A 24467-nucleotide genomic window follows, 5' to 3' on the forward strand; every position below is an offset into this window, starting at 1 on the left:
CTCCATTTAATTACATTTGTATATATATATATATATATATATATACATTTGTATATATATATATATATACAAATGTAATTAAATGAAGAAATAAACGAATCCGAAGACAACGAGCAGTTGTGTCCTTAAACGCTGTGAACTAATCTAAAGTGGATCCCACCTACGAGGTGAACCTATTGTATGTTTAACTAGTTAAACAATACCACAGCGTTATAGCAACCTCAGATAACCCGTCAGTCGAAGTTCTTATTCTAGCTTAAGATGCCCCCCAAAGTTTTTCACCAGCACCCCATAATATATGCCAATGTGCTGCATACACATACGTAGTTTACATGTTACTGTGCGAATCATAAGTTACATACTTATCGTCATCAACGAGTGCCTGTGGTCGCCCGATATCCAAGCCTACTACTCTGCCTCACTAGAAAATCTCAAAAACCAGCCATTTCGCATAGATAGCGAGCTACGTTGGGTAGATGATGTTATTTGTCAAGTCGAGCCGTTGAACTCTGAGGACGCTGTGGAAGCCCTATCCATACGAGCAACGAGTGCATTTGAGGGATACGCAGAGCTTCTTCCGTTCCATCGGGGTCGAATTAGATCACGCGTTTTTTTTTTTACTAGTAACTAGTTATCATTAAGTTCCATCGTCACCGATGGAAATAACGGTAGTAGCAATGGCGCCCACTGATCGAGCCGGCCTAGAGGTTGGAGACCTGAAGCTGACAATCTCTAAGCTGCAGTTCTCGCTATAACAATATTAGATTTACTAAAGACATGTTCGATGTCCCCTGCTGTTTGGATGGTTGCATTGTTTCAAGCAGCAGTAGAGATTGCCTTTGTTATAGAATTGTTGTACCGTTATCATAGAAGTAGACTTAAGGTAATAGAAGAAAGTAACACCTTAAATAATCTTATTGTTGCCAAGCGTGGGCTTCACACCGCGATTCTATTCAGATGAAGTCGATGGAAGTGCCGAGTGCCCGTATCGTATCGAATGTCTAAGAGCATAGATAGAAAAACAGCATGGCTGTTCCATTGTTTGTCTCGCTGCTTCATATTTAATGGCGCTGCTAAGTCACGAGAAAGGTAGATGCCTCACAAAACCTTAATGTTACTGAGTTATCAATAGAATAATTATATAATTAAAGTATAGCAACTTCGTAGAAAACGCTGTCTCATGAAACGATGATTCACCGCAAGCGAGAACATTTCAATCAGCTTCATGGCTTTTTTTTTTTTTCTTTCTTTCTACATTTGTCTGTCCTCACAAAGCTTATCGCAGTCATGCTAGTGTTTCCGAAAATCAGAACCATGTCGTGCCTTAAAAGTCACTCTGACTTGGCATGAGCTATATATTATAAAAATGAAACATGCAAATCCACTTTGTTTCGGTCAACAAATTAACATACCTTGTCATGATGAATCCATCCCGCTACGGTGGCCGTTAATACCAGTGACAATTTCAAGTTTCGACAAAAGAAAGGTAACGTCTCATAGTAGTTACTCATATGGATCCGTAAGGCAGAGCGGCATATGGTGTCGGGCACAGCGGATATTTATATCTATATATACATGCCCAATTGCCTTCGATCTATATTGTTAATGTGATAGAAACTGTAGAGGTGAGCATGTTGTTGGAGCAAATGAGTCTACGTAAGTTACGATGAAACTGACAGCCATAGCTGCAGCAGTGGTGAGGTTCCTGAGAACGAAGGCATCGTTGACTAAGTTACTTCATTTGGTTCAATACAGATAACAAGATTACAGCAGACACATGCCCCGGCAAAGAGTTAATGAGTGGCAAACAATAAAAGAAAACGAACGGCAAAGGAGAAAATTTAATTGCAGTAGTCGACTTGGTCGTCCCAGGTGTTTGTCCTGCTGCTAGGACTAGATGACACGTGGACATATCATTACGATCGCAATCGGCTACGAACTTAAATATTTAACAGGAGCTCCAATAGCTAGCACGCATGTATACAGTGTTACGCTCAATTTTGGTACATATCGATATCGATCGACGCTCCGTCCGGTACAGCTTCACACTGGCACAGGTTTTACTCGAATTGACACAAACTGTTGTACTAGAATCAAAAACCTATTTTCCTCCCCTAACGCCGGGGAGTAGCGGACGAGCTTATCACTCTCACACTGCGCGTCCCGTCCCGATATGTTTGTTATATCTATTGGAGTTGGCTGACTTCAGCGAGCCTTTCTGTCCCAGCATCCCCGATGACGCCGTGGCCGTTCCTTCCTTCTTTCTATTACTGCTACTGGTGGTATAGGAGAAAAAGCGATCAACGATTACCGACAGCGGCGGTTGCCTGCGCGTTATTCGTGGGGGTATTGTTTGGGCTGATGCTCCACCCAGACGGGCCAGCCAGTGAGTGAATACTCGGGCGGCAATCTGCCAGACAGCGCAACTTAGGCGCGGCCGCAGTGCGGTGTGCCGCCCGCCGTTGTTGTGTCGTGTAGCACGACGAAGGACAGACAGCACTGTGTTAGCAGGCAAGCAGAAGGCCGGAGAGGAAAAGTTGTAGTCAGTTCATCGTTCTAGCAGCTGTGGCCGCACTCAGCATCGCAGGGCAGCAAGACTTACAGGTTATATGCTGCTAGGCGACGCCGCCGCTCTAGCAGCAGTATCAACAGCGGCGCAAGCAACGGCGATTGTATGGAGTTCCTCGGTGTGCCTTAAAGGGCCTGCGAGTCCTGGCCGCGAATAAACGTACAACAGACGTTAACAGAACAACGGGACAAAAAGTCGCGGCGACAAACCTGCCGTGAATGACGACAGTTGTTTCACTGGTCGAAATGATGGGAAATATTATCAGCATTATCACAACATTAAACAAAAATAGCAACAGCAACCCGATCTGTATCTACATGGTAAGCAGCCGTTTATACATTCGCCGGCTTTCCTACCGCTCTGACCGCTTCTCCCGGTATGGTTCGTGGCTGCTTGTCGGACTGCAGAGGCGGCTGTGACTCTTCCTTGTCACCGACAACGATAACTTACCTCCCTGTGTCGCTTTCTCGCGCGCTCAATGCGTACTCCTTTGAAAATCGCTCTTGGTGATGATTAGATCATGAAGCTCTGACGATAGAGTTTTGTTTGTTAACTTGCCTGCTCCTATTAATGATACTCATACTTCAGCTGAAATCGTCCAGTCTTTACCGGAACGCCTGCCGAGCTCTATCAGTGACAGCGGCATCATAATGCTAAACAGGAAACTTGGCTCGATAGAACACCAAACTCTTTTGATTGGAGCTCATATATTACGCTATTGCTGTAAAAGCTTGCATGGGACACAGGTGGGCGCCGCCACAGCTTCCCAACAACGAGCAGCTACTGCTGATACGAACGACTTCGCAGAACGCTTATCGACGATAACAATGAAAAATTTAACCGTTGGTGTGGCACAGACTGTTGGTGCCAAAAACGGTCATAATTAAGTGGCCATTATTAGCATGACATATATATATATATATATATATATATATATATATATATATATATATATATATATATATGTCGCCTACCAAATATATACATATATATATGTCGCCTACCAAATATATATATATATATCTGCGTATTACGAGCGAATTCGGCGGACTTTGAAATTTAGTAAAACTATGCGATCCTAGCAGACGAAATTTGCCTGGTAAATACTCCACTGCTTTAAAATCTTGGTAGTGAGAGCTGGCTGAGTTTACTCCGGGCGAGATTAGTTAAAAGCAGTTTCGAAAATCAAGGCCCGCTAACACAGTTTTTGTTCCTTAAAGGTGATGACACTGCGGGAATTTATCGAAGACTGGTGAAGACATGAGGCGAGGAGATCTTAAAAGGGAACACAGTACTTGAATCATACAAACGTTTGAAGAACGCAGACTGGCGCATTGAGGAAATGACCAGTGTCGCGACCCGAAAGACAAGAGCGTATTGTCGCATTCGAAAGGGCTTTTCACGAAAGCAAAGCTGGGAGTCTTAAGGCTCTGCCAAAACTGTTATTCAAATGTAACGTGTTAAACAATCATAACCCATAACATCCTGAAAATGCGGAAACTAAATTTAAAAAAAAAAACAAGCACCCCCTCCCCCCAGATTAACTTGAACCCTGTTGCAAATGCGTGTTGAGTTTTCTACGTGCAATTTGCGCAATTTTGATCAACAAGAAAAAACCGCCTTGAGCATGTGGCTGCCATCTACATGGCATGATTCAATCTCCATCGCTAACCGAAGAAAAGTCAGACGAGTAAACAGTATTGCCCTGCAGCAACGTTCGTCGAATCCGATGACGGTGTTGAGCAGGTTCGGACGTAAGGTGATAGTAGTTCCTGTCATAAATATCAGAACCATCTGCTAATATGAGGTGCTTGACGAAAATAGAACAATACATACGGTCCGCTATCTCGGTTTTTTCAAGGGGCTTATGGATCGTTGGCACAGTAACCAAAAGCACACAGTCTGGTTACTTGACGACAATGCCAGGCCTCATCGCCATACCTCAAATACTCCTGGACTGGATAAAAGGACGAGAGGAAAGTATGCAACGTTAACTTCAACCCTCTCATTCTTTCGACCTAAGGCCACTTCAGTGGTTAAGGCGAACTTCTCACGCCCTGGAAAAACTGCTAACGAGCAAGCATATCCTACTATCAATTTACTTCGAGAAGTCATAGATTGAGAAATCGCGAATGGTGGGTATATGACTGTATCAATTGTCGGAACGCTTCGAACATCAAGGCTATACATGAAACTGTTCTTCACATATAGCCTTAATGCAGGCTTTTCATGCTATGCAGCCAGCTAATACTCACCAAAAGATCACTTACCTTCTCTATAATATTTAGTAAATGAACCAATGAAATGAAATGAATTAATAAAGGATTAATAAATAATAAATGTAATGAAATGAAATAATTATCACCAGTTACCTTTGAAAGGTGGGGGTAATGATTTATATACAACTACTATTCATCGTTAGTTTCTACTTAATAAGCAACTATTAGCAACAGGCGTGAGACGTATACAAGAGATGAACGGCCGTTTCCATCGTCCGAACAGGCCGAGAATGGCGTTCTATACAAAATCGACCGCTGATTACGAAATCAACAGAGAACTCGGTCCGTTTGCAAACACGCTGATTAGGACAAAACTATTATGCCCTTCATACCACACATATCTCAGAAGTGAGTACATAATCTTGGATTTAATCGTGTTTCACTGAGACACACTATTGATATAAAATAGTCATCACGATGTACGTATATTCCGGAAAAATGAAATTTCTTTTTTAATTTAAAATTCCCGCCTTTTACCTAAGCTGAACGGGTCGGTTGGCGACTGTCTACAAAAAAGCCGTTACTTCTATTCGAAAGTATATGCGTAACTGTGGAGTGCTAGAAGATCATGAAAAGCAACGATCCTCCTAAGGATAGTAGGGTGGACGTTACTTATCATACGTCTCCTGAAATATTGAATGAAAAACGTGGTCGGCGATTGCCTATTGTAAGCCATTCGATTGGGCAACGGATGAACAGTGAAGGGAAAAATGCACTCATAGAGGTGCAAAATACAACGAGCACTATACCCATCAAGTATCTGTACAGTTAACTTTGCTCAGTTGATAAATAATTCCTTCGGTTATATATATATTATTATATTACTGAAAAAAGAAACAATTATGTTTCTGCCAGGAGCGATCAATGCGTAGACAATCTTGAATAGCTATCTTCCGCCAATTGCTTGTGGATCGTCGATAAGAAATTCAATGAGACGATGGACATTTCTCTAAGGTACGTCATCAGATGTCTCTTATCGTGATTTAATTTGTAGAAAGGTCAAATTGGTTTCAATCAAAATCGGCGTACCACATAGAGCCGTGTGTGCATGCAGCTGATCCCGTAAAAGCGCGGTCGATTCGAAAATAGACGTTAATGTATACCAGTCTAAGAGTAAGATATTGACGGTGGGTTAAAACCAGCCATAATCGAAATGCACGTACTGAATAGAACTTAAACCCTCAGCATTAGAGTACTGTTAAAATCAGGTCTCTCCATGTCTTCAAGCGCTGCTAGAAGTTAATCACCCCAAACTACGAGTACTAACCCGTTCTTCGAAAGCAATTTGCAGTAATGTCGTCGTAGCAGCAAGTATTGTGGATCTTTTGCGAACGGGTATGCTGGCCGCTGCAGCAAAGACTGCTTTGTGGTCTGTTTGTTTCATTTCTGCACGATACAATGATGCGTCAGGCGGCTATAGATTCTATCAATTATAGACGGCAGCGAATTGTGTAGGGATTATTTGAATCGTCACCACCTGCATTATCTATATGATAAGCGAAACGCTAACGCGAAGTCATGCAGAGCATTGCAACATTTACTCTACCGTACATCTTTGCTGCATGTGGGATTGCCCAAAACGTGCACTTGGTAACGGATAATAACGAAGTATCTAGACACAATATCTAGTTCAACGTTTTTCAAGAACGTTGTTACAGCGGCCGGGGTAGCCAGGTGGCAGTTTGCAGTCTTTATCGGTTGTACGGCGTCTTGGAGCACACGTGACGCTTGTGAAATACTGGTCACCTACACAGATAGCGCTATTCTGAGCCAACCTCAATGCTAGCGACCGAGTTCCTGTATCTCTCATTGACTCTGCCATAGCGTGTGACGAAGCTTCGATTCACACCACATGATTTGGTTTAATGCTTTTAGTACTGGTAACATGTAGATTTATAGAGATTATTGTGTCTGTTTTCCATGTTTCACGTCTCGTAATTGAGCTCTTAGGTATTTTTTTTAGACGGCTAGCGTTCGGCATGAAACGAAACGTGTTTATGCCAGAATTTCAAGCTAGGTCATCATGTGTTCCTAAGTTTAGCAGGCAGACACGTTACCCACCACACTATAACAGGGTCAGGAGATACCGTATCTAGTATGATTTGTGCGGCGATCACCATGGTATTGTCGTAGGATAAGCAGAAATATCGGCATAGTGGCAAACAAAACCCAGCATACCCAATCAAACTTCGAACTACCGGAGCTATTTTATATATACGGAATGATATTCTTCGTAACGTTAGGTTGGCCAGTTTCGTTTGCTTGAGTCAGCGATGCTTAGAATAAAGGGAAATCTATACAAACAAGCACACGTAAATATATAAACGTGCTTATAAAGGGCAACCCACAGATTCGAGAGGCTGAGCAACTTCTGCAGATACAACATCACTGCTACTAAGTTGTCTTTCGCGTATGTATGCCATGTAAACAGAACGCTCACAGCATTACTAATTCTACTAGATACAAAGATGCAAGATGGCTCCTGCGGGGCTCTGGTGATCGGTGCGTGGTGCTGCCACTTCTACAGATGGGGTTTAGACGGGGAATGAGTGCTAAGGGGCTTCACGACTTTTGCTGGTGTCCAGGATCGTTGTAGTCGTCGTCCACATCCAACAGTACACAAATCGTAGTGTTGATGATTATAGTAATGGCAGCAGCAGTAAGCGCTGCTCGTGTCTGTGCAGGTGCTTCCAGCTCCACTACCTTCTTCCTATCTTGCTGAGCTAGTAACAGCTGTGGTTCCTTGCTGATAAAAATAACACCCGCTACCCAGGTCGGTTGGCCGAGAGCCAAACCCAAAATATCTCTGGGATGCCTTAGATCTCCCTCTCTCGCTCTTTCTCTCTCCGTTTAGCGAAAACGAACCAATTCCGTTGCTCAGCCTCCCGTGGACTGAATCTCGTCCTCAACCGGCTTGCTCCTTCATTTTCCTGCCTGCTGGTTCTCCGTCGGAAATCTCGACATGGCGGCCTTTTGCCACTGCCGCCGAAAACGACGCCACAAACTACAAGCTTCAGCGGACTCGACGACCTCGACTGCTGCTTCTCGCCACTGCTGCCAGCCATATTCTCCTGCTTCACCTGAAGGGGATATCTTCATTGGAGAAGCTGCCTTCGTCGGATGGTAACATTTGCACCGGTGGCGCAAAGGATACGGGAAGGGACCGGCTTTCTTAAGCGTCCCTTTGCTTGTAGCCCCTGGACGCCCAGCCTAGCAGCACGCACTACTAGGCAGATGCAGGACACCATCACAAGCGTGGCGCACACGCTGCGTAATGCTAGCGGTACGCTCCATCGGGTTAATATCTATGTGCATGTGCGTGCGCGTGGCCAGTGGATAACGCGGCAAAGACCCCTGAAACGGGGTCGGGGTCCTGTGTGCAGCGATACGAGCAACGGCATCGATGAGTCGTTACTGCTCGCTGGCTAGAAGAGAGGAGATATTTTTCAAGCAGTTGCCATCCGCTGTCGACCGCAACCAGTGCCTATTTCTCCAAGGCGAAACGAACGTGAAGAAGCTACGAGGGAGGAGACACCTGAATGCTTCGCTTCTTTTTTTCACTCGCCCTTTTCTTTCTCTCTCGCTGTTTCGCTTCCCCTTGTTTGCCTTAGCTGGGCTCCTCTGGCGCTCATGAACCCAGCGGGCCCGTGACGCCAGCCAGTCACCTTAGCTAGCAACCTAGCTAAGCAACCCGACCGGTAACTGCAAGTCCGCTAAAAATAATCATGCCTAAATTAGAATAGAAACCAGCCGGCGCAGGGAGGTAGGGTCAGGCAGCAGGATGATAGGACCTAGTCAGATTGTATTCGCCCCCGTACAAGCTCTAAACAGGCAAGCGTGTTAGAGAATGTCCCAGGGAGCACGGCATCTATAGTGATAGCAAAAGCATTGGTGTCACTCCGCGCTGCCGTTTCTGGCGGACGCGCGGCAACGCCCAATGCTAACTAGTGAACGAAGTAAAATGCGATATTCAAAGTTGATCCCCGCTAAAGCGGCGAGTTTCCAAAGGGAGCAAAGAAAATGGGAAGCAATACTGGATGTAGAAGTAAGAGTAACGAGGCCCAAGCCTCGAGGCCGAAAGCAAGTGGTCAATGGAAATTTGCGAAAATTCGTTTAGCAATAAATAGAAATCAATTTGCTACCATCGCAATGTCGGCGGTTGTTGGCTTTTCCGTTTATTTGTTGCGCCCCTCTGATTGCTGGTTCACTGTTTTTTGAAGGCGTTATAGGCACCCACTGCACCTTCGCCAGGGCGTCGGCAGAGTAACGCTTGTCACTGTTTGAAAGATAGAAGCAGGAACCGAGTAGATTCCGCTGTACAATGACAATGCAACGTTGGAGACGCATTAGAATGTTCGGAAACATAGGAATCTCAGAATCAAACGTACAGGCGTAAAGCACATACATACGCATACGGAGAGACTGATATGGAAATGCAAAGAAATTTATCGGCCAATGCCGCCAGCAGTTCACAGCAATGATTCTTTGAGGCGTTTTAGGCCTTTGTTTTTGTTGAAATACTCAGGGTTGGCAACGATGGCTTGACAGGCCGGTAGACTGAGCAGTCGGCGTGTTAATCGGCTGGCGGAGGAACGAGTACTTCTGGCTGATGGACCGGGGTGTGTAGTGAAAGTGGCAAACATAGCACCTACAATACTGCTGTAAGTTATAGCTGCTGTGGTAGGCAAAAGCGGGCTTGCTCGCAGATTCACGACATGTAGCAATATTAGGATGGAGGAAGAAAGCGTGCATAAACAATCCGCATCTGGAGCCATTACTTATACACACCACATTCAGTTTTCGCATGGCGAACATGGTGGCACTGTGCAAACAACTGAGGTATTATCGTCACAATTAGTATATACAATAAGTTTGTTCTAAACTGATGGTTCACTTCATGCTGAACTGAGGCATAGCCTGCTTCCGTACATTTTAGTAGTTAACTATACCTTCTTTTAACATGGTGCACTTTAGTCTTTCCGATTCCTAGCGTTCTTTAACTCCCCTCGATTTCTCCACCTCGTTACACGGGGAACGTCTGAACATATTCAAGGCGTGCCAAAAAAAGGTACCGATGCTTGACCAAAAGCCTAGGGACTGCATACAACTGCTCGTTGTATGATCGTGATGTTATTATCCGTGTTACTATATCTGGACGAAATGGGTTAATTTCGCTGTCCAGTGGCTAGCCAGTCCCCCATGCATCATCATATACTGTCAACCACCATCTAGTAGCCTTTGGTCGCTCACTCTATAAGGAGCCCAAATTCTGTAAACATACAACAAAGCTGTAACTGGACTTTATTGCTGTTCGAATTCACATGCATGCGGCCGAAGACATAGAGATCGCGGCAGGCCCGCGCAAAGGAGTTTTTCGCAGAGACTGCCTTCTGATCGCTGCCCGTTTTAACCTCGTCGTAATAGAAGTCCACCAGCAGCTTGTCGACTGGCAAGACCTGCTGAGCATGGACAGTCACCAGTCGACAAGGACAACTGCTGCTCTGACTAGCGAGCAGGTAACGGACATGGAAGCACGACGGCCACGTAGCTATTAACTTCAACAGTCTGCTAGGCTGCGTAAGTTTACCTGGTTAAACTTCTTCGCCGTCCAAGGAACCCCTGGTCCGGGTCCTAGTATCAGTGAACTGTCGATAGCCGTGGCTGTTTGAGCAAACAGCCAAGGTAATTTTAGACTTTGCTGCCGTCCGAGTTCCAGGTAGCCTTGATTCGCGAGGGTCCAATCTCTCCCAACTGCCGCTTAGTGCACGGCTGTTGCCTCTGCCTCTACGGCCGCCGGCGCCCTCACCACCAAAGCCGCTTCCGCCACGGCCTCTGCTGCGTGCGCCGATGCACTGCACTATCGACTACCCAACCAAGCCATACTAGTCCAGGCTGAAGTCCTGCTGGCGGGGCCATCCAGCCTCGGCACAGATATGGTTGAAATCTCAATGCTGCCGCCGGTGGCAATGTTCGCTGTCTTGCTCTCCATCCCGAACACGGTCGCAGCCCCCTACACAGACACGAAAAGGAGAGAGCTGCTACGAGCAAAAGCTATCGTCGTCCCGCCCACAAGCCGTACCGATCAGAAGCTACTTACGTCCGGACTAAAGCTGTCCGAGACTGCCCAAGAGACTGGCAAGACGGAGGGGCAACAGCGCCGAAACCAGCTTGAGGCAGTAGATCGTCTTGAGCAAAATCAAACCGAGCAGGCCGACCACTGGAAAGTATATTAGGGCCAAAACTGAAAGGTGGGCTAATAGCCTTTAGCACGAGCAACTACGGCCGATAAACTGCTAAAGGCTAGCCATGGCCAGACCAAAAGAGGCCATGAGGAAATTTCCTATGCAGTTCGGCAGTTGTGCTGCCCTGTCAATATCGTCCATCCTCAATACATATACTTTTCTTAGGCTACCTTTGTGCTGCGTATTTCCTGCCGTCTGTTACAGTGGTCCGGGGCTGTACCTGTTACGTGGCTCTGGACACTTATATAAGAAGTCAATTGGGATCTAACTGTGTTGGATCATGGAGACCGTGTGCGAATGACAAAGAAGCAGTGCAGTAATATATATTTCGGATATTCGCACACTCGTGGAAAGTGTCGGCAAGCGTTGTGCTGTATCGGTCTTGAAACGCCGTTCGTCATCACGACGTATAAAAGATGAATGGAAAGGGTAAAGAGTCACTTTAATATAATAATTATGTATTAATAACGGTTATTTTTTTCGTTATGACAGACAAGCATCGACGTGCAACAGGTGTTGCTATTACGTACGTACGGAGCGCTTGTACATTTGTATGTATTGAACCGAAAGTAAATATAAGCGCGAAATTTTTGTTGTATTCGATATCGTCTAGGAGTGAAACTTGTTCCACTTGACAGAAGTTAAGCGAGGTTCAAAGCTGAAGTGTTTACTGAATTCGTTTAGGGGTATTCATCCATCAGATAATGCTTTTTCTTCGAAACCAAACTTGTATAAGCTAGCTATTGCTAGCTATGCGACGGATCAACACAGAAATTAGTCTAGCTATATATATATATATATATGTAGCAGCGCATACTCATATCAGTTATTGATGTTCGCATAAAGACATCCTTAGAGTTTTTTCTAATTTCTAATCTACAAATCAGTGCAAGCTTCACATTTTGATATAAACCCACAAATCTATTTGAAAACCCATTTATCTAAGGGGCTTATGTGCGTCATGCCGCTTAATTTAGGCGGCCAACTTTTAGTTTAGCTTCGCTTGGTTTTCCAATCATAGAAGAAAAAAACACACGGTACTCTCGGCCATTCGGACTATTTGCGGGATACAGTTCGAGAACCAACACGACTTGCACTTTGCTCTGGATAACCATTTGGACAAAGTGGTGGCGTTTCCTATTCACCAGTTTCCTCTGAGCGCGTCCCCAGACGAATCTGCTACCTTAAGGCCAAGTACGAACTTCCTATAACGTTGTCCGTACAATATGACGCGGCTAAAATGTATTCAACTTTATTCACTACAAAAACAGAAACAACATTCGTTGCTACAGTGACTTAAAAGACACGTGTGCTTTTTCTGTGTCCCTGATACGTCTCAGCCTTTGTCCTACTTTCTGTTTTTCCCCTGTTCTCTAGACATGCTCCTTTCCTTCATTGTCTTGGCCGTCTGCTTAACCGTCTGCTGCTCATTTTCACTCTTCCTCTCGTCTCTTCTGTTGGTCTTTTTGCCTAGCGTACCCTATTGTAACTAGCGGCTGGCGTAACCTAATTAGTGCATTACAATGCCCCTGGGCATGGTTAGCCGCGGCAGAAGAGATGCCGGCATCTAGGATCAGGAACGATTTATTGTGAGCATCATGCTGCTCCTGCTTCTGCTATGACGCGCATGACTGATTTGGCTTTGCCTTTCGCTGCTGTTGCCTCAGCCCTAACCTACATCGCCGGAGGAGTTGTCAAGCTAAATCAAATCTATAAGGATAGTCGCTTGAAAATCTATAAGGATAGATATGGGTAAACCTTTTGAGACCTACAGGGACCCCTAAGGGTCTGTAAGGCTGAAAGCTGATGGTTGACCGAACAAAACTTCAGAGTTTAGCTATCGAAGACTGCAGGAACGTATAGTACTTTGCCGCCAGTACGTATTGCTCCCTTTTTGTCCTTACGCAACAACACTATTTCACCGGTCGTTATCATTGGTTAGCGTGCACTACAGGCTGTACCGCTAGTACACTGCATGGCGGCAGGCCAAACGATCACTGTCGATATCATCTGGGGGAACGAGAGCTGGCATGCAGGAACAGGGCAAGTCAACAAAAGCGACGACTACTTAGCTGATAGCGTTCGAGCGGCACCAACGCCAATCGCAGCAGCTGTAGTTCTGCCACGGCAGGTATCCAGCGACGGGCACAGAAGCTACAATGTCGTGTCGCCTTCACCGTCGCGCCATTGCTGCGCAATGCTAATCTTATACGGTGGCGTTCGCACAAGTTGTCACTTTTAACAGTAGCATGATAATGGTTTAGCCACGGCGTTGGTCTCAATAGCAGCGCTTTTGTGGCAGCGGTGATTAGAGGACGCGTTGGTAATCTCAAGCAACAGTAGCTGCTACAGGTGTGGCGGTAGTAATGGTGATAGCCACAGGGCAGTAGCATGCTTCATGTGTAGGAGCGGTAGAGGATTGGCAGACCGACGGAAGTTTCGGGATTGCCTGGTGGGACGACGGCATATTCTTCGAAGGAATGGAGACCCCGCTTGGATTATTAGGGAATAACCTGAAATAGGAGCCGCCCAACAACGCTGCAACTCAACACAGGCTGCGGTAACCGACTTGGCCGTACTCGGCTGCAGGCATCGTTTGGCATACTTGACACCTAAACTACCGCAGTGGTAATCTACAAGGGTTGTCATGAAGCTTGTATGCCTGTTCGTGCTTCTCTGTGGCTCTTGCTAGGCTTCGCTTTCTCTCTCTGTTTGACCGTGTATGGGGTAAGTCCTCTGATCGACTCACTTCTGCTAAAGAGAAGAGACGTCCGAAAGGTATATTTAGTGTAACGCCAGCTGTGCTAAAGTACCTTGAACAGAAGCAACCGTGACAGCGTGTTATAGTTGGCTCACCGCCGCCGTTGCTACTCCTAGGCCCTGGGGGCGACTGCCGTTGCTACAGCCACTAAGGACGTGGCGTCGTCGCAAAGGTTCTTAGTGTGGGTCTGTGCTAGAGGGCCTCCAAAGGCGCAGCCTTTCCGAACGCGTAAGAGAGAGAAATTAAAGACGAAAATTACAACGTCAGAAGGTACGGAAGAAAGTGACTCCATTCTGCTAAACTTTAGCTAGGGTAAGGAATCATGAAGAAGCTGAGCATATAGGGCAAGTGGCGAGGAACATCGCTGAGATGTATTGAGAAGGCGGCGAAAGTTGTAAGCAGGGGGATGCGAAAATTGAAAAAAAACCCTTTCCTTTTCCCATGCCCAGCACTGATACCCCTCGCAGCGGTCATGCGGCCACTACTAAATAGGCGTCGCCGACATTTGCTGGACACAAGGCTTCCTAAGCAGGCTCCGTTCTGCTCTGCTTGCGGAAGCCGCACGAAGTCGCCGCTAGGCGTCTACAGGCACCTCCTGTTACCTGCTATATTTTAGCCCTAGTGGTGCTTGTCGTTGTAATTGTGTGGAGCTGTTCATCCACTGTTCATTCGTTTTTCGTCAAGGATGACCCAGCTTTGGTACACGCGAGGAACAGGGGGCAAATGCCGTAATCGGTAGACGTAGCCAGAGTCTGTTACTGCATCGAGTTAGATCTACTGAAGGCTGTTAAAGCAATCAGGAGATAACAGCAGTAATAGCAGCAGCAGCAGCAGCAGCAGTCGTACGAACAATAAGATGCTCTAAATTCTGCACTGAAGTCCGCTGCGCTGGCTTCTGTAATGACGTTCGTGGACGCGAAGACAACGACTTCGTCTGAAGGGAACCTCCTTTTTCTTATTTTAGTTGCATACAAAAAGCAACCTTTTAGTTATTTAGGGATAATGTATGCTATATTAAATTTTAGATTTTATTGTATGAGCTCATCATATAATAGGAATGGATATTGATACTCGAGCTTATTTTACTGCAGTAGCCGTAATTATTACGGAGGTGGCTTTCACGCCGGCGCCCAGTCGACTCGCTGATGAATGACGGGCCTGGTTAGGACCGGGCTTGAGAATGGCCGCCTGGATTAAGCCTAATTAAACCGATTAATGGTTTGTACCTTTAAAGACGAGTGGAACACGACAGAGCTAAAAGGTTACGCACAACAAATATGGTAAAACACGGTGAAAGGGACACAGCTAGCAAGCGTGCTGGTCGACTAACTACACAATGTTTAGACTATAGCGAGGCTGGTGGAAAGCGATGGCCGCGGCGGCCGCAGTAGCTACGCTCCAAACCTAACATAGCGAGATGCGAAATAAACAAATTCAGTATTTCGATTAAATTGACCCAATAGACTGGTGCTTGCACGAGTTTGGCTTAGTCGAAACCCCAAGTGAAATAACGACTCACATCAGCTTGCTTGCCAGTGACGAAAACGCACTGACAATGTACCTGTTCCAGCCACGACAACCCCAACAATAACCGTAGTATTAATGCGGGAGATAAACTCGTATATAGTTGATTCGGTCTGCTTGAAGATCGTCGCCATTGTCAAGCAACAATATCTTTCTCGTTCGTACGATATGTTGGCCGTCGAAAATGCCATACTAGCTATTACCGCTGGCTGCAACGATTTCGAAAATTATCGGTCACAATAGCAACGACGCTGCAGAAAACGCAACGACAGCGACGTTCGACGCATCTGTATGTAGCACAAGAACTCGCCGAAAAGCCGCTAAAAGCAAACAATGACAAGCGCAAAACTCGTCTGGACAACTGCAAAGGAGAGATTCTTATTTACGGTTCGACAGAAAGGATGTATACGGGTAATTGCAAATATGGGGTGCAATGCGTACTTTAAAATGGGTTATATCTCTGGATTGCTGCTGAGACTGTCTGTGGGTTATTAGCCGCGTTCATGCTGTTGAAAGATGACAGGTACGCGGAAGCCTGATGTCAACTCGATCGTTCAACCTGGTTGAAACAGCTCCAGCTGTTATCTAAGATGTCCAGTTAAATTTGACGCGTACTTCTGTACGTCGGTTGTTAGAAAAGGATAGGATTAGTGCATTGTTGTTACGTAACGTTTCAAAGCGTGTCCTTCACACGCTAAATCAGCGCGCAAGCTGCAGACGTAGCTCGACATTTATGGGCCCGCACGAATCTTTCCTAGACATGACACCTTGTCAACGACGAGCAATACTGCGACGATTTGAATGTATTTCCTGTAAGAATGTTCTCGTGACGCTGCCAGCGCATCAAATAACTTGACATCACAGTGAGATGACGTCTCAAAAAAGTTATAACTATTTTATTCACTTACGCTGTTAACGAGACCGCATCAAGAAATGGGGCCGACGAGGAGGTCATTGTCGACCAATAATAAGTTTTATGATAACTTTACATCCGCTTTTCTTGCTGCGTTAAGAAGTTCTACCACAGAAAATTTCTATTCCTGCTGCATCATGAATTCAACCCCACTAACCCACGCCTTTCGTCTTTTTCTATTTGCAGCTCAAAAATATACGGACAGATTCTACGGAACAGCGTACATTCACCAATGGACGCTTGGCTACCTGCAGTCCCATCCTATTCAATACCGTCTAAATCTATGAAATCATATGAAATGATAGAAAAGCAACCTTATTTGTCTTTGGCTTCCCGCCACTCCTGGCACCCTATCAAGAAAGCAGTTACTGCAGTAATACTTAATGACTATCGATACATTCATAGACATTGTTGCCCACGTTTAAATTGTGCAGTTACTAGCACAATGCACACACATATAGCGGACCGACTCGTGCGCCCATATCAGGCGCTTTGCCTTATTTCTCAGATGTGAGCTCTAGATGACGTATTATGAATATTAGACCAAAAAAAAAGGCGCGTCGGCACGTTAACGAATTTCAACGGCAAGACCAAACATCACTTCGGCCTCAAGTTTCCGCTATGTCGTATTCAATTCTACTTTTCCATCATCAACGTCATTTGTCCGCTGTTACGTTTCCGTGCTATAGAGGCTGTTGTTGTTAGTGCTTATATCTGTACTGGCTAAGTTGTAGCAGCATCCGGTATCCTCATCAACGTTAACCGCCACGAGCATTAACTGTTTCCACACGGAGTTCATTCAATAGCTAGCTTCGTTTGTACGCGCGAGCTCCTTCCCTCAAAGGCTCACGTTAAGATGGCCATCAGTGAAAGACTTATATCTAGTATTACTGCTATCGTCTCGAAGGTAAATAGGTTCTTGTGCCTTCAAGGCCTAGCAAGATTGCGGTTTCACCTTGGCGCGATAGTATGAAGACTGACATAATTCACAGAAAACATGATCAGGAAAACTCGTACCAGTTCGAGAGCTAGTCATATGAACGGCTGACATAGAGAGAAGTTACTGTTAAACACGTCTATATTTATTAGAGGTATTTAACAGTAATATCGAAAGACTTAATGATGATGGCCAGTGTAAGTTAATCTATTCGTTATCGAGTAAATAAACAGTAACTATCTACGTGACACTCTACTCGTAGCGAAAATGAGCTATGATGAGGTGTTTAATACATTGCCCAATTCGAGAATAATGAAGGGCTAGAGACTCGTCCCCGGAGTGAATCGGAGCGTTCTCACCTTAAACTATACGAAAATGCTCACTTTGTGTACCATTAAAAGATGTTTAGAGTTTGTAATGTGATTATCTTACATGTGACAATACTGACATCTTGAATCGGACAGAGACAACCATCCATATTGATAATAACAAATACTAACCGCGGCCAACCATCCAGTTCAAAGGAGGAACAGTATTTCCGGAATGATCGTCATCTATATGCGATGGGACTTACCTCCTCCTCGGTGTTGACGGAATCCATGCTCTGGCTGAGTGTCATTGGACTTTCAGTGGTTCCGTTTGCCGACATAACGTCGGCTGTTGTAACGACTGCTGGACGAGTTTCGCGTCGAAGAATGGACTTCGACAAGGTAGGCAAACGGGGTTCGGCGTCCGGTCGTTTTGTAGCTGCTGCTGCTGCTGCTACTGCTACTGCTACTTCTACTACTACTACTACTGTTATTGCGTTTCGTCGTCTTCGACTTCGTGGCCGTAGTCGCTACCGATGTCGAACTTCTCGGTGGCCGCAGACAACAACGCTGGTGGCTGATCTTAATAACTAAATGAATGCTAACACAATTTGTACGATGCGCACATAAATCTCGGCCCACTTCCAGCAGCCGGGGGAAATTAGAACACACACACACACACAACACACACAGACACTAAGTAACTTTTTTGCTGGTCTTCCTAACGTTTGCCGTCGTTGCTTGTTTCACTCAGATTTCTCCGTCGTTGACGACGTCGACGTCGACGTCGTTGTTGTCCACAGTGCGCTCGCGCCTTGTGCCTCGGGTAGGCTAAATTAAGGTTGAAGCTCGTTTACGTCGAGGGCCCGTTGTTCACAGTGACGGGTGGACAACACCCCTTGAACGTTTCTCTTGCCGCTACTGACGTCACCGCCGCTCTTCTTTATCAAGTTGGCTGTGTTGTTTTTCTTGAAAGAAACTTTCGCTACTGTTTACGTTGCGTGTTCGTTCGCGTATTTCTTTCACGGTGCTACAACGTCAACAATTAGACTGACCGTGAATCGTCGGCGGAAATGGTTACAATTTTGATGATGATCGCAGTAAACTAAAGGATGATCATGACGACGACGACGACGACGACGACGACAACAACAATGGCCAATTGTAGTAAGCTGTGGGCAGGTGGTGACTTTTAGTTATTCTGTCTGTTCAGTCAACTCGTTGTCTCTCTGGCTGTCGCACGCTCCGTTGTTCAGTGGCGCGCGCGAGCAGACGACGTTTACAACAAACGATAGACTTTCAACAGCTGGCGGAACAACTGTAGTTGTTTGTGTAATTCGGGATCGATCGGTTAGCCGTTTCTGAAATGGGAAAGATGTCTGTCAACAATGCTTGCCTTTCTCGTTACCTAGGTTACTAACTGATCAATTCATCTTGGTCACTGGCTGACGGACTGCCTGATTCAACCGGAGAAGTGGGATTGTTTGCGTAGATTGCAAATATATATCAAAATAAAATCAACTAAGCATGAAGGCTCTGATCTCTGTGTCGCTGGCTTTCGTGCCTGCGGTGTCATTGTGACAGGTACGTTCGTGACTTCGAAAGAAGCCTAACATTTCGATAGATCCTGAATATTATTCGCAGGACGGGGTGACGATATGTTGTCGAGTGGGAATAATACGAAATAATGACTTTTCGCAGCTGCTTTTCGTATCTAATATCAATTTTGGGCATAAATACTTTTCATCAAAGTAGTTCGATGGTTAACGTAGCATACAACCCGATACGAATGTGTTCTTTTTGTAGTAATAGGACTCATGAAGGCTGCATATTGGTATTGTTTCGTGCGCGAATACTAAGGATTTCGGTAATGCTTCACGACATACAGATAACGTTTTTTTTTTCGTTTGACGCCATCTCCCACAAGTCAATTAATTTAATAACAGTCGTAGTCTACAAAGTACACACACGCAGAATGTACATCCTATAAACTGTACAATCTGTTCGATAATTTTAATTGCTTACAGTAAAATTCGCATTGTCGTAGGCATAACTTGTTAATGTTCGCTACATAACCACTGCTTATAATGGCTGACTGGGTAAACGGATGTTTTTTCCTCCATCAACGAAAAAAGGCGTTCTGCATCGTTGACGGAGATAAGTGACCGGGCCGAATTTTAAGCTGAACGTAGTAACATGTCCAAACTTTACTTTGCGTCGAAACGTTTCGAGATAGGACCGAGCAGCATCAAACAGCCGCCATCAAAAGGGATCCCATCTAACCCAGCTTGCTTCTTGCTGTCTTTCGAGTGTAGGTATACAGTAATATTATTAGACGAAATGCAAAAACAGCATTGTCAACGAAGTCGGCAGCAAAGCACTGATGTCTGAGGTGTGGATCCAGTGACGGCGACAACAACAAGACGAGACGAGGCCGCACAAACGAAACGCTGTCAGACTCTTTTCTGAGTTTGGGAGCTCGCACTTCGTGCATTTATATAATGGACTCCTGGTCGAAACAGGAACTGCTCCGTTCACGGTCGGCTTGGGACATCTGGCACGATCACTGATGGCGACGAATGTGCTGGTGTTGCCTGTACGCCGGCAAAGCCACGGTTCGGTGAGGCAGAAACACCGGCATCGATAACGGACTTTAGCGGGGGGTAGTAACAACAACTTCACAATATTTATCCGGTGTTGCTATAAGCTGGTTAATGCCTCGCGGTCGAAAATTTCGTCGTTGTCCTATCGTTCGCGTGATTTTTTAGTAAACGGTTTCCTGGGCTGGCTGTTCACAAGGCCAAAGAGGACGTGACGTACTATCGAAAGAACGAAGGGCAAGAGACAGTTTCATGTGAGAAGTCATTTGGCAGTATAATAATGTGGCTGGCAATGTCTCGTTCAACGCTGAAAGTGAATGTTCGTTTGAGAGCTTCTTAGCCCTCCATTGAAACCATCTGATGCTACACGTTATTGAGGGGGTATGAAGTATCGTACTGGTAACAGTTTATACAGTTTACAATAAATTGCGGAAGTCCGGGCTGGCAGCTTGTCGGTTTATATCGAGATGATTTTAAAGCGGGAAATGTATGAACCGGCGTGGCTTGTAATATTTGATCAACGTTTAAAGATACCAAAACAAAATGCAAATTGATTTGTCGTGCATTTGTATTACTGGAATGAAATACACATGATCAGGTCATACATATATTTAGCCACATCTAAATTGGTGGAACGTCCAACAAGGCTATAATATTGAACAAGGATCCAAATCTCTTATCCCTGTCCTCGTTTATCGAGCCAGGATTCGCTTAACGCTATCTATATTACCATCACATAGAGCATGTCCGGTAAATACAGGTTAAGATGATGCCCAATATCGGAAACAGCTAGGCGTTTATGTTTCTGGGCTTTGCAATACGATGTCTCCTTTTTCATGCCAGTTATTGGATCTGATTTGCAGGCGAGCAGCTAAATGCAATCCGAACGCATCTAAATTGCTCTGGCGGATCGCATCTGTCCTCCCAAGCCGTTTACCGGTCGACATAACTGTTGGCTCAGGTGTTCTGCCAGAGCTGCGGCAGTTTTTGCGGTAAGGAACAAAAGTATATGACAAACGATGCAGACACGGTAAGAGGAAATCTTTGTAAGTGGCTCATAACAGAGATGGAGGAACCCGCGTCCACATGGAACTGACTGACTGGCCTGCTGGTCTGCATCCTACCGACCTCTGAAAAGCCCATCGGGCCTGCTACCACCTTTGCTTCGACTCGACCCTGCGGCTATCGGACGCATCCGTCTCAAGTAACATCGAGCAATGAAGGGCAGGGTCTCTCCGATTTCGAAACGTCGACCCTCTGTTTCAGGCAGAAAAAATACAAGACGAAAGAAAAGCGGCCAGGGCCCCCGTTGAGCAAGTGAAGTCGGTTTTGGCGAGGGAGGAAGCCACCTTCGACCTCATGGTCGGCAGGTAACCGAACGAAAATACAGTGAAACATCCGAGAGGTCTGAACGATATCGATAAAGGAACCGACTGCGCAGAGCAGATGCATAGAGCACTAAAACGTATCTTCCCATGTGGGGCCGCAGCTGCCACAGCTGCTGCTGGCCTGCCGCTCCTCCTGACTCCCGAGGGTAATCGTTTACGTGATCGGGCTGCTCGGCGTTTTGCAGCAGAAGCCAGTGACAGCAGAGACACGCTAGCGATCACAGTAAAAGTAGCGGCAACGTTTCTTGACTTCGAGGGCTTGTTTAGGGGGCAGCTTGTCTTGGGATAGCATCGTATTAAGACCCGAACTGCCAGGTGAACCGAACCGTCCAGGCACGCCGCAAAAAAGGCGAGGAGAGCAGGGAGGCACAAAGAGCTAACTAGTGCCAAGGGCCCGGGGAAGAGGTGGCGGCGACCTCGCTATTCGTCATTCACCAGCTAGTTGCTTGGGGCAGACCACTGACCGACAGATCACCGCAGAAAGTATGGAAACCAAACGGACGCGAAAGATCGTTCCCTCCGTCTCGGAGGTTCTTCTTTTTCTATCCACGTTTTCTGTTTGAAAAGGAGGGCAAAACGGGACAGAGATCGCAATACTAGCAGTAGTGCCAGCACAAGAAACTGCGAAAACAACTACGCAGGGTTGTGCACCGTACGGCAGCTCAGTTTCTTTTAAGAGAGCTGCATGCAACTGTAGTCTTGGTCGTACTAGTGGGGGGCGAATGATGGTGATAGTGGCTGATTTTCGAAGCCACCTGTAAACGCGTGTATAGTAGACGCGTGTGGACTAGTGCGAGCACCTGCTATCACCTGCATCTATGAACACAATCACACGCACGCACAATGCACGCACTGCTGTAGTTGACAATGGGCCTTAGACGAAAAGTCGAAGGGAGGGTAGATAGGTCGGGCCTCATCTGCTTCTACTGGGTTTGCTCCAATTCGCTGTTTCAACCGCACAACGTGTACAGGGCATCTGTTGAGGGAACATAGATACAAGACTGATTGTACTATCACCGATATAGAGAAATCATCTGAGAGTGTATATAGGAGGCAATAGGCTTATCTAAAAAAATTTGGCCTGTAAGAGCCATGTTCCCTGTATAGATTCATTCCGACTGCGAATGTGTGTCGAGCAGGAAAAGGTTAGAAGACAAGAATCATTTAATATATATGATCCCGCTCAAAGGCATAAGATGTTCGTTGCGTGTTTTTCTTTTTCTATTTTCCATTGCTTTTACTAAAATAGATTGTGTGAACAAGTTTTAAAAATTACATCTTAGGTGTAGCATCAAAGACTTACCTCTGGCAAAAGGTCTAGCCGGACTTACATAATGTTTCTCTAACAGACATATAAAACGTTATGGTAATCACATATCATGGTGATGATCATTTGTCAACGCTAAGATTTGAACTAGCGGTGGTTGAATTGTTGCATGTATAGGTTGTATAGGTTGCACGAGATAGCTGATCAGACAATTGTTTGTGTAACACGGCGTCGGACACTAAAACGGGGGCAAACGAACCTCAGTTAGAGGAAGACATTAAGCAATCTTTATATCTATACACTACAATAGCTAATAGCTGAATAGAATAGCATTTCAAGTGGTGCGAAGTTTGTCAAATATATCAGCATAACGATAGCCCCTTAGAGCCAATGATGCGTCTGTGGAACTAACAACAAGATCACTCATTTCCCTATGGGACATCACTAGTGTTCTGCTTTGGGCCATGGCAAAAAGGGGAGGGAGACAAGGGAAAGAGAGAAAGGGAAATACAGAATAAGCAACGTTCGGTGATGAATCGAAAAAACCCCTATGCCTTTGTCTATCTTGGTTAAGCTTGATTTCTGCCAAACGGATAATGGTAGATTCCATCGCAGTCGCATGGGTGGCATCATAAAGTTATGCCAGAGTGTCTCACATTTGCCGGCTGGCCTAGCTCGAACTAGCCAGGCCGACGACTAGCGAGAGAACGAGAGAACTCCACCCAGTCTCTCATAGACGATCCGGCCAAAGAAAGAGAACGCCGAGCAGGGCACTGAACAGCGAGAAGGCGACCCTAGTCAAGGGCTCGAAGTCATTCCGCCTCTGAGGGAAGCGCCAATGTGGTATGGAGTAACGGAGCAGCCAAATGGGGTTCATAGAGTTTAGTAGTTTTAGTCGTTGTCGTAGTAGTAGCAGTGTGCATGGTATAGGCTGTACTCGCTGCCAGACTGACGTTAACCAACAGGCAACAAGAGCTCGACAGTTCCGTGGTTGCCGTAGTCAACTCCGTCTAACGAACTCTCGAAAAATGCTCTTTTCTGGCAGCGAGGTTTCGAACTCTACCGACATAATAGAGAAAACAAGCAAAAGGAAAGCCATCGTCAAAGAGGCCATGGACTGTGCTTAGTACAAAGGACTGCATGCAATGTAGGACCAATTTTGCCCAGTTTTTTTTTTCATAGCGAAGTGCTGCCGTGTTCGTTTGAGCAGGGCTTTTTCTCTCATCTCGCACTACGTCAGACAGTTGGTTGGTCCATTGGAACATTGTACACATAGAACCAAGCCATCGGAACCAAGGTTAGGACCCGTACAATGATGGACACTTGGAAGAAAGAGAACGAGCTAGCCAGCTTGCTCGGGAAGTGACGAAAAAGCACAAATACACTTTGATAAGTCGCTTCTATAACTGTTGCTCATCATGTCTACTGCCAGGTACAGTGAATGAAGCTGAGGACCAGTAAGTCTTAACTGTCATTTTTCGTTGCCTCGGACCTATGGCATTAGCTAGGCAAGTAGACGGGTTCAATTTGCTTTAACGTTAGACACAATACGGAACAGCACGGTGAACGGAATACGCCACTCTTTGGGTCTGGCTATATGCTACATGAGCTATGTGCTGTGAGAAACAAAGCACTCCGTAGTCGTACAACAAAAAACAGATCTCGTGTATTGCCTCTAG

The 24467-nt window shown here is 45.7% G+C and overlaps 1 protein-coding gene across 9 annotated transcripts in view; it reads right to left on the reverse strand.

Annotated features, from left to right (window-relative positions):
- Positions 1–24467, reverse strand: part of LOC111253171 (protein couch potato-like) — a 57277-nt gene that overhangs the window by 18864 nt on the left and 13946 nt on the right. For 3 of the 9 annotated variants that reach the window (XM_022812217.2, XM_022812216.2, XM_086992361.1), the window contains exon 2: positions 17800–18894. In XM_022812217.2, the coding sequence (XP_022667952.1) occupies positions 17800–17874 (75 nt within the window). In that variant the 5' untranslated portion in view covers positions 17875–18894. Of the gene's footprint in view, positions 1–1412; positions 3394–17799; positions 18895–19558; positions 22319–22363; positions 22498–22824; positions 23027–24467 lie in introns of those variants that run through there. The other 6 variants (XM_086992360.1, XM_086992359.1, XM_022812214.2 and 3 more) reach the window with 6 other exon arrangements.

Source organism: Varroa destructor, unplaced genomic scaffold (genome assembly GCF_002443255.2).
Source record: "Varroa destructor unplaced genomic scaffold, Vdes_3.0 BEIS01000006.1, whole genome shotgun sequence".
Taxonomy (NCBI): domain Eukaryota; kingdom Metazoa; phylum Arthropoda; class Arachnida; order Mesostigmata; family Varroidae; genus Varroa; species Varroa destructor.